The sequence below is a fragment of the Scyliorhinus torazame genome, chromosome 10 (assembly GCF_047496885.1).
Source record: "Scyliorhinus torazame isolate Kashiwa2021f chromosome 10, sScyTor2.1, whole genome shotgun sequence".
NCBI lineage: Eukaryota > Metazoa > Chordata > Chondrichthyes > Carcharhiniformes > Scyliorhinidae > Scyliorhinus > Scyliorhinus torazame.
The window spans coordinates 105,392,806-105,404,132 of record NC_092716.1 but is presented as its reverse complement, the minus strand read 5'-3'; the positions used below and the strand labels follow the sequence as shown (position 1 = coordinate 105,404,132).

Genomic DNA, 11,327 nt, shown 5'->3' with positions numbered 1-11,327 from the left:
TCCGGGAGAGTCATCACGGATTCGTGAAGGGTAAGTCTTGCCTCACAAATTTGATTGAATTCTTTGAGGGGGTAACCAAGTGTGTAGGTGAAGGTAGAGCAGTTGATGTTGTATACAAGGCGTTTGATAAGGTTCCCCATGGTCGGTTCATGCAGAAAGTAAGGAGGTGTGGGATAGAGGGAAATTTGGCCAATTGGGTAAGTAACTGGCTATCACATAGAAGACAGAGGGCAGTGGTGGATGGAACATTTTCAGACTGGAGACCAGTTACCAGCGGTGTACTACAGGGATCAGTGCTGGGTCCTCTGCTATTTGTGATTTTTAACAATGACTTGGAGGAGGGGGCTGAAGGGTGGGTCAGTAAATTTGCTGATGACACCAAGATTGGTGGAGTAGTGGATGAGGTGGAGGGCTGTTGTAGGCTGCAAAGAGACATTGTTAGGATGCAGAGCTGGGCCGAAAAATGGCAGATGGAGTTTAACCCCGATAAGTGCAAGGCGATTCATTTTGGTAGAAAAAAATTGAATACGGATTACAGGGTCAACGGCAGGGTTCTGAGGAATGTGGAGGAACAGAGAGATCTTGGGGTTCATGTTCACAGATCTCTGAAGGTTGCCACTCAAGTGGATAGAGCCGTGAAGAAGGCTTATAGTGTGTTAGCGTTTATTAACAGGGGGCTTGAGTTTAAGAGCCGCGGGGTTATGCTGCAACTATACATGACCCTGGTGAGTCCACATTTGGAGTAGTGTGTGCAGTTCTGGTCACTTCATTATAGGAAGGGTGTGAAAGCATTGGAAAGGGTGCAAAGGAGATTTACCAGGATGCTGCCTGGTTTGCAGGATAGGTCTTATGAGGAAAGGTTGAGGGAGCTAGTGTTTTTCTCTTTGGAGCGGAGGAGGATGAGATGCGACTTAATAGAGCATTATAAGATAATGAGGGGGATAGAGTGGACATTCAGAGACTATTTCCTCGGGTGGATGTAGCTGTTACAAGGGGGCATAACTATAAGATTCAGGGTGGGAGATATAGGAGGGATGTGTGAGGTAGGTTCTTTACTCAGAGTGGTTAGGGTGTGGAATGGACTGCCTGCTGTGATAGTGGAGTCGGACACTCCAGGAACTTTCAAGCGGTTATTGGAGAGGCGCATGGAGCACATCAGAATGACAGGGAGTGGGATAGCTTGATCTTGGTTTCGGACAATGCTCGGCACAACATCGAGGGCCGAAGGGCCTGTTCTGTGCTGTACTGTTCTATGATGCTGACTGCCATCCAGTGAGGATGTTACTTGGGAAAAATATTTTGTGGGTCAGAGGCTCAGCTCCACTTTCAGTTGCAACATGTCATTTAGCTGCTGAGCTACATTTTATTGGCCTCCCCTCTCTGCCCATTAGAAATGCAGTGACGTGCAGATTCTCTCTCCGCACCCCCCTAATCCTGAGGGCTATTATTTCAAAATGGAAGCCAGTAAAACTTCAAGAAATTGAGAGCTCAAGTATGTCCCAATGCTAGAAGCACTGGACCTGAACAGCTGTTATAAACTTTGTACCCTTTGCCTTTTGATTCCAACGTGAAGCAACGTTTGCTTGTAGTTAGAAACCTGGATGCCACTTTAATTGATGTATATCTTCCGAGGTGGTGGGCCTTTAGTAACTTGCTAGGCCACTTCAGAGGAGAACGAGGAGTCATTGACATTGGTGTGGGTCCGGGTCATAAGAGGGGTGTTCAGAAAAGGATGGCAGATTTCCTTTCCCAAACACCATTGGTGAATGAGTGGAGTTTTACAACAGTCCAACAACTTCATGGACACACGTTTAATTCTAGCAAAACTGGAATTCAAATTCTCAAGCTTCCACAGCATGATTTAAGCACTCATTCTCTGAATAATTAGTTCAGGCCTTGGGTTACTAATTCAGTAGCAATGACCAATTCACTGTCATACTCTGTTCAAGGCCAGTTTAGGTTAGATTCTGCAGAATGTATTTCACTTACATTGCCACAGTCATTGTAATTACTCCCAATATTATATCTAATTAGGACTTACGCAGCAAGAAAATTAGGTTTTCCAGTGTGAGAAAATGACTTCAGATCTGTTTTTAAACCATCAACAGCTTTCATAACCTGCAAGAATATGCTGAAGGAATTGAATGCACAGGATTTCAACTTATGTGAGATCAAACTCTTAATTCAGATATGTTGCGATTTACAAGAAATTTGGGGCTCTGCACATTTCCACCCAATAGATCCCATAGACGTCCTGAAGCCCTCTTTGACAGTCATCCAGACTTGAAACATTAGCTCCCTTCCCTCTCCACAGATGCTGTTAGACCTGCTGATTGTCCGGTATGCTCGGTTTTTGTTCCATCGTTGTATACAGTGCATGGATGTAACAAAACTTACAAAAAAAGGGCATAAGAATGCATCAATTGTAAACAAATTTTATTGAACTTTCATCCAGATAAAAATTGCACAAACATCAATTTTTAGGCTTTCAAACACACAGGAATAAGACGTGTTCCAGGTCAGTAAACCTCATTCTTTGGTGCAGAGGCTGGATCTTACAATTAGAGGGAAATTATACAAAAGGGTGAAACAAAAAATTACCCGTCACCTTACTGTAAAGACAACCCCAAGAGGAATTTTCTTTTTAAAACACACTTTTCTGGCAGTCTAGGACCCCAATTTCCCCTCTCCTTTAAGCAGTGGTAACCACCGATGAACATTAAATGCTGGGTTGTTGCACAACAGTAACTTAAACAATACTGCTCAGACATCTTTAAATACAGAAATAGGCTCCGTCATTTTGAGGCACTTGTCTAAGTTTGAGAAAAGGGCCTTTGACCACTTGCACCAGACATTTTAATGCTATCCCCTTAATCTAGAACACAGACTACAAAGTTAAAATTCGAAAAAGAAAACCAGAGGCAATAAGCAAAATCACTTCTTATACAACTCAATAGAACTTCTGATTTTACTGTAGCTCTGCCTCTGTAAAATAATTTGAGCCCAAAACTTGGTTCCACCATTTTTAGAAAACAGCGAAAACTTCTTTAAGCTATATATTACGTCTTCTGAGCCAGGATTTCTGGATCTTGGACCAGACACTTAAATTCTCAAGAATAAATTTTGAATAAAGTCTGCTTAACTAGTGGTTTGAAACCCAGTTTCACAATATAAAAAAAAACAACTTAAGCACTTCATAAAATCAGTTCACAAAAACAATTTGTTTAAACAAACAGCAAATCTGGTGCTCCCACTATCAGCTGGGGTCACATTTTGTCAATGAAAAAGTCAACAACTCCTTTGTCTACATTTTAACAACGTCCAACTATTTGGTGTGTGAAACGGGTTATTAAATTTCTGATCATTCAGCTTTGAGTAAACTGCACTGGCTTGTAATTAGCCAAACAAACCCTGCAAAGACTTCAATTGAATCTGCTGGCAAGCTTAGAAAATCAACTCCAAGTGCCCTTAATCACCACATTTCTATTTTGCAAGCATGTACATGAATGATGAACCAAAGTGGCTAGAATGTCCCCAAACCAACCTTACCATAGACTCTTCCCCTGCCCCCAAGCATGGCACTGCCACCTCTTTCCAGTAATTAGGTGGAACAGCCCCCGCACGTTTGGTGCAAACTTCATTTGACGAGCAGAAAAAGGAAAACAGAAGGAATGCTGCCACATTATCAACTCAATAACCTTATTGAGAAACTCCAGTTATTGGACTGAGGCTCATCCATTTGCTGCCAACCACAAACCTCCCAACTATGGAAGTGAAAACAAAAACATTTTGGAACAGTGAAAGTAGAACACACATATTAGGCCAGCATGCTTACCAAGTTAATGCGAATCAGCAATCCTGTATTTGTTTTAAAGTACAGGTCTATATTATATCTAAATATAATATAATCCGTGTGCAAAGGAGGTAGAGGTTTTTGTTTGGCATGCTCGGTGATGCCACCAAATCCGATTACATAACTATTCATAAAATGGTACCATTCAGCAGAGAGCAGGGCTACGTAGAAAGCTAGTCACCCGCCACTGAGTTTTTCTGGAGTTTCTCTTTGATATCACAAAGTTGACAGAAAATGCCTGGAAATATGTAATTTTTCATACTCGCAAATGATGCATTTTAAACAATGATAATTTCCCATTTTCAAGTTCAGAAGTTCTGTTCAGATTGTAGAAGGGGTTTTCCCCTGCTGAAGTTCAACTTCAGATGTTATGAAACTGATTATCCCAACTGCATGCTGAATGGGACTGTGGCTGGAGGAGACAAACCAACAGCATTTTTACGCCAACCATCATTCATATTTCTTTGTTCAATGCCCTTTTCAGCAGCTGATTTGTGGGTTGCATTAAAATCCCGATATCAAAAAACTGCACATTAGCCCCCGGTGCAAGCTATTCACCCAATGGCAAGTGAGACAATTGGATTCCAACATGAGGTAGTTTGAAGCTGCCGCGGAAAGAGGCACCGAGGTAGATGAAAGCCATTACCTGACAAGGCACCAGAACCACATCTTGCACCCCTATTACCCTCCAGAGATGGTAGGATCACTTCCCTGAGAATTATGTATCATTTAGACCCTAGTCTCTGAATTAATTGGCCTCTTGGGGTTCTGCAAGTTGATCTTTTGTTGAGGTTATTTGAGGTAAGGTACTGTGCCTGATTAAAGTTTAAGAATTGCAAACATAATCCATTAAGCACCTTTAGTGAACTCTGCATTTGCTTGTAAAGCTGTGTGAAATTGTTTTGTGAATACTCAAGCTAAAACAGACTTTGGGGATTTGTCCAGTTACAAAGTTGGAAAGTGATGCAAGTATTGAACACTCCTAACTCTGACCTTAACCAATACAAAATGAAGAGAAAACCAAATGAGGATAAGTTACCAATTGGATAGCAGATGCAAGCCAAATAGAAAAGTTTTTAAAATGGTGCATTTTTAAAAATAAGGGTTTCATCGTCTCCCCTGGACTCAACCTTTAACTTTTAAACCTCAAAAAGGTCCCCATATCATATGTTTCATATCAAAATATGGCCATATGAAAAAAGATTGTTCAAAAAATTAATTCAAAAATTGATTTTAACAACCATTCCAATGAATGTTCAGCTGACGACCTCATTCCAAGCAACATGATCAGAGGGGTCATCACAACTTTATATTAGCAAAGTTCACCAGGAGCTATAACGAAAACCACAGTACTGAACTAGTTATCATAACTGCAATATTCCAGCCAGCAGACCATTGTGAATCCTACATCATACCAATAACCTCAAACATAGGAACAAAAGATATATTTTGAACACTGAGTTTTGATTAAGGAAATCATTTTTTTTTATTTTTAAAAAGGTTCAATTTGGTTTGGAGATTGATTAATTCTGCTATCCCAAAGGAACTCAATACAGTAATAACAGATTTATTTGGTTTGTAAAACTTGGGATTTATTTTAAAGGTTGAATTTTGATTTTTTTTAAATACCCCAAAAGTGGGGTTGACAAATGTGTGCTTGTATCTTTAGATTTGTGCTAAAATGGGGGGGGGGGAAAGAGAGATATGGCTCCAAGAGATATCTCTAAGGCAGTGCACCCAAAGCTGTAACTGCATAAACCTCAAAGCTAAAGAGCACAGCATTCAAATTACAGGAATTAGACTTTGTAGGGTTTTATTTAATTCTAAAGACAAAGCCTATTTCATACTTGAAAACTGGAGTTTAAACGTAGATTTCAAATTGATGGGCCCCTTAAACAGTTTTGCATTAATCATTAACCACTGCTCATGAACAATTACCCAAATGTGTAAAACAAAAGCCATTCTATGCTACAACATCTAACCACGACATATTCAACCAACTGTTACAGTCTGAAGCAGTACATTAGCCAGTTTCATCTTGAAAGCTAAATTGATCCATTAGGGAGTTTATAATAAAGTAGGATACTAACATTTATAAATGAAGACTGCTCCACACAAATTCTGAAGTAATTTCCAATCTTACTGATGATTACCCACAGACAGCCACCCTTCTCCAGACTTGGGGGGCCATGGATCTCAATTTACATTAATGCTACCCCTCATTTCAGGTTTCCCATTATGATTTTACTGGCTAGCATGCCTCTTCTTTCCATTCTTCCAAGAATTCAAAAATAAGGTATTGTTTCAACCAGTTCAGAGGAATGATAAAACAGCCGAATTGATGCAAGTATTAAGTAAACAGCAGCTCTTGCACTTAAACCCTGAACCACAAAAAGGATTGAGACAAGGTCCAGTTACATTCTTTAGCCCCTTTATTTGGGGATGTGGTCTAGATAAATTGTCCCAAAAGCAAGCCTGCTTCCATAACTGACTATGTCACTTTTGATCCAAAATGAAGCCATGGTGTCTTGACCAAGTGAAGAAAACAGTTCCGCTGTATTTGAAAATCACCAGCCTTCACAGCTTTAAACGTTTGGACACCCAGCCTCCCCAAAAGGCAATGTTCACTCATTATTGTAAAGATGGGCCGTGTCATTTTCGTAGACTGCAGCAAGGCTGCAAATAACTGGCAGGCAAATGGCTAAGAAGTGAAATGGGAGTGTGCCTTTAACTCTGATCACCAGACTAGCAAGGCAGGAAAACTGGAGCATCGTAGCAGGTGCAATGAAACTGGCTCAGAGTTAAAATTATACAATTTATGGCTGTTAATCACTTTTACGTTTTGCAAAAATAGTCAGTGTGGTTTCTGTAAAATGACAAGTTTATATGCTGTGGTTCCTAGACTGTAAAAATACTGTTTCTTTTTTCTAAAATCTGCATTTATTTAAGAGAAGGCTGTGAAGGAAATCATTTGCATAAACTTAATTTAAAATAGTTTTAAAGAGACGTTGTCTCATTTCTAAACTAATTGGTCACTTTTGGGCTACAGAAAAAATTGAAGATTCAGAGCTGGTAATAAATCCATGGATGCTACCAATGTTCCTACCACATATATATATATTTTTTCCCCTTAACTATTAGATATAACCAGAACCCTGGCAGAATATTCACATAACAGCGCTGTTACAATCAGCAATTATTGCCAGTCCTTATGGGTCTTTACAAGTGTTACTACTGCTCCAGCGCACGACACACACAAACTATTACAATAATGCTCTGTAAAGGAGTAACTTATTTTCTACTTAAGAGGACAGGACAACGGAACCCCATTGTCTAAACCACAACAGTAAAGAACTGGTCAGCTCTTAAGATACATTTTACAAGATTTTTATCACAAAGATAACACTTTGCAATGAATCACCGGCTGATTAAAAACGTCCTTATTTAGAAAATATAGCATTGAGAGCCCAATTAAGTTAGGGGCTCATTTAATTTCTGTTTATGGCATCTGTAACAGTGTGTGCGCATCCAAGCAGTGCCACACCCAAAGCAGGACTAGTGGACTTTCCCCACCCTGAACTCATTTTTCTGCAGATTCCCAACCAGGACTAAACAAGACCAAAGGAAAAGTGATACTGTCTTTCAAATCAGCCAATTCACACTTCCAACACAAAGTAATACTGCCTCCGAAATCAAATACAGCCTACCAATTCAGTAGGAAATTGATTTTATACAGGGACCTGAGGTAGCAGTCGAGGTAAATATAATTTGATTATCTCAGGTAATATACTTTGATCTTCGGGGTATCAAATAACAACCCAAATCTTCCTTACACAAATACCCCTAATAAACACTCTGAAGAACCCTCAACAACTTCTATGTTCACCATTATGTGCATCAGGCCAAAGAACATTACACCCTAAAAACAAAACAAAACAAGGAGGTATTTAGTTTACATTCAGGTGGAGCGTAGGGCTACATTCAGGTGGAGCGTAGGGCTAAACATCCTAGAGATTCAATATCAAATAATCCCTGAAAACAAAACGTATGCAGGTAGTCAGCCAAAGCCTTTCAGTCACCCACAAATGGCCATTTCTTAGGCTATAGAAGTGGCTAATAGTCTTCCTACCTGAGAGATTTTTTTTTTTTTTTTTAAATAAAGCTACAGGACAATTTTAATACTAAGAAATAAGTCTTTGGATTCAGGTCATAAAGGCACCAATTGCCTGGACTCATTTGCACAGTTCCATGGAAATATCCAAACATTAAAGTCAGCCCAACATCTGCAGGCAGTGAGGTAGGTCTGCTATATATTTATGTAGTTTTGAAGTAGTCTCACAGCTCACACGTTACCATCATGAGGTAGATGACTGCAGCACAGAAAAAAAAACACCTGTCTTCTCTAGGGAAAACAATTAAGACATTGTCCCTGAGCAACAAATTCACAATATAGAAAAAACAAAGCACACAGCATTATTAAAACAAGAGGATACGATTGTTGCCAAAGTCAACGACTACTATTAGTCCATCTGGCATCAGGGCTATTCCGGACGGACGATCCATCTGGCCAAAACCACTGCCTTGGGACCCAAACTTGCACAGGAAGTTGCCATTTGGTTCAAAGATCTGGATGCGATGGTTCCTGGAGTCAGCCACAATGATGCGCCCTTCTTGGTCGATAGCTACACCCTGAGGTCGGAGGAACTGACCATTACTTGTGCCTTCAGAGCCAAGGAAGCGTGCAGACTGGAAGTCGGGATGGATTACCAGCAGCCGGTGGTTGTTGAAATCGGTGACCACAAGGTGTCCTTCATGGTTAAAGGCCACTCCACGAGGAGAATCAAAGTGCTTCCACAAAGCTCCCTCAAAGCCATATTTACTGACAAAGTTTCCATCTGGGCCAAAAAGCTGAACTCTATGATTGCGAGTGTCAGACACAAGGATCTTTCCATCAGTATTCACTGCAACATCCCAAGGATAGTTGAACTGGCCATTCTTGCTTCCTTTCTCCCCGAACTTGAGGACAAATTGTCCCTCAAAGGTGAAAACCTGAATGCGGTGGTTGTCCTTATCGGCTACTACGATTCGACAATTCTGATCACAGGCAACACCAGCTGGACGGTCAAACTGCCCAGGTCTGGCACCTGCTGTTCCAAACTTGTGGTGATAGGTTCCACTTGGTGTGAATACCTGAACACGGTTGTTGCTACGGTCAGCGATAATAATATAGCCTTCTTTGTTGACACAAACACCCCATGGTCGGCAAAGTTGTCCATCTTCATCCCCTTCTCCGCCAAAGGAACAAATTGGAAGCCCAATGCCACCATAGTTGCGACCTGCTTTGACAATAACTCGAAAGGGGCTGTTCTCAATATGCTGGCCGCGAATAGTCACCGAGACCACATGTTCTCCTTCTAGATGTGGAGAATAGCTAATTGTGTAGGTGCCATCGTGATGATCAAGAACATCAGCGCGGAAGAGACAGCCATCAGGTCCCATGATAACAACTACGACCAAATCACCACCTGAAGACCTTCCTTCGCCAGTGTGATCCTTGGTGATTACAGTGAAGCTGCTCATTTTCCCACGTAGTGCCCTTTTCAACCCCTCGCCAGTAGCTGTAGATATTGGGGCATATGCGCTGCTACTGATTATGCCCAATGACTTAATGGCTTTGTACAGGACGCCATCAGGTGGAATGAATGAAAGTGTGTCGTCGTCTTGAGGCTGAAGGAGATTCCGAAGTTTCTTTAAGTCCTGAATTTGGACAAACATTTGTTCTTTTGCCAAGAGTACATCCACATCTCGCCCATCCAGCAAGGCTTTCTGCACACAATCTATTGTGCTCTCCAGCCTGGTTAAATTCTCACGCAGCGCTTCTACCTGAAGGTGTAGAGTCTTGGCCTTCATCTGTCGGATCTTTTCAACCTGTTCAATGAAAAAAAAAATGTTAAAATGTTGAACACTACTCTAATAATTTCACCCACTATATCCAAGTAACATATCGACCCAGCCAATTCTCTCCCCTTATAAAAAAAAAAGGTTCACTGCTTACCCGCCAAGGGTTTGAGTGATTTTGGTTTTTTTTAATACAAGCACGGGACAGATTTCATAGAATTTACAGTGCAGAAGGAGGCCATTCGGCCCATCGAGTCTGCACCGGCTCTTGGAAAGAGCACCCTACCCAAGGTCAACACCACCACCCTAGCCCCATAACCCAGTAACCCCACCCAACACTAAGGGCAATTTTGGACACCAAGGGCAATTTATCATGGCCAATCCACCTAACCTGCACATCTTTGGACTGTGGGAGGAAACAGGAGCACCCAGAGGAAACCCACGCACACACGGGGAGGATGTGCAGACTCCGCACAGACAGTGACCCAAGCCGGAATCGAACCTGGGACCCTGGAGCTGTGAAGCAATTGTGCTATCCACAAGGCTACCGTGCTGCCCCTTGATCGTGATGATCAAGAACATCAGCGCGGAAGAGACAGCCATCAGGTCCCATGATAACAACTACGACCAAATCACCACCTGAAGATCCTGTTCTCAAAAGGCATTCTGATCTGCATGCTGTTCCAGTGGGGGTTAATAATCAAAATAAGGACTTTGATTATTAGTTGACTTTCTTCTAACTCTAGCTCATGCTAGAAACTAGTTCCTCTATAAAGTTATGATGCAATGCACTCTTCATTAACTCATTCTTCTCCCAGCAAAAACCACGATTTGGCCCTAGCATTACAGCCACAGAGCTTAAACTGCACTGTTGAATCTTCTTAAGTTGATGTTTATACTGTGCAAACATATAATGTTTTAAGCACTGAGCCCCAAGTTACAAGCTGTCAGCAAATACTCCCACTGTTATCAACTTTGGATCACTGGCCAACGTCTCAACATTATGGTCATTTATCTTATGGTCATTTGTGACACCTGATGTGCATAAATTGGCTACAGCATTTCATACTGTGATGACTCTTCAAAAGTACTTTAGAAAAGATTTACCCAATTTTTTTTGTGCCTAATTAAGGGGCAATTTAGCATGGCCAATCCACCTACCCTGCACATCTTTGGGTTGTGGGTGTTGAGACCCATGCAGACACTAGGAGAACGTGCAAACTCCACATGGATAATGACCCGGGGCCGAGATCGAATCTGGGACCTCAGCGCCGCAGGGCTAACCACTGCGCCACCCACCCATCAAAAGTACTTAATTAGTTGTAAAGCACTTCGGGATATCTTGAGGTTTTGGAGAGACGATATCAGTGATAGCAAACCTAGCCTAGTGATTGGGCTGTAAGAATGAAGTTGGGCTTATCGACGAACCATGACCCTACGAATAGGATTGAATACATGCCGAATATTTCATAACGTTATTGAAAATGCTTAATCATTCATATATTAATAGAACTGTCATCAACTTCAAATGTTGAAAACAAAATAAATATTTACACTTTGGGTACAGAGGGAGTGC

At 41.3% G+C, this 11,327-nt stretch overlaps 1 protein-coding gene across 1 annotated transcript in view; it reads right to left on the bottom strand.

Annotated features, from left to right (window-relative positions):
* Positions 1-2,419: 2,419 nt before the first annotated feature.
* The window catches only part of trim71 (tripartite motif containing 71, E3 ubiquitin protein ligase), a 74,341-nt gene continuing 65,433 nt past the window's right edge, over positions 2,420-11,327 (bottom strand). Inside the window, exon 4 of the mRNA XM_072518563.1 lies at positions 2,420-9,781. Coding sequence (XP_072374664.1) covers positions 8,330-9,781 — 1,452 coding nt within the window. The 3' untranslated portion in view covers positions 2,420-8,329. The remainder of the gene's footprint in view (positions 9,782-11,327) is intronic.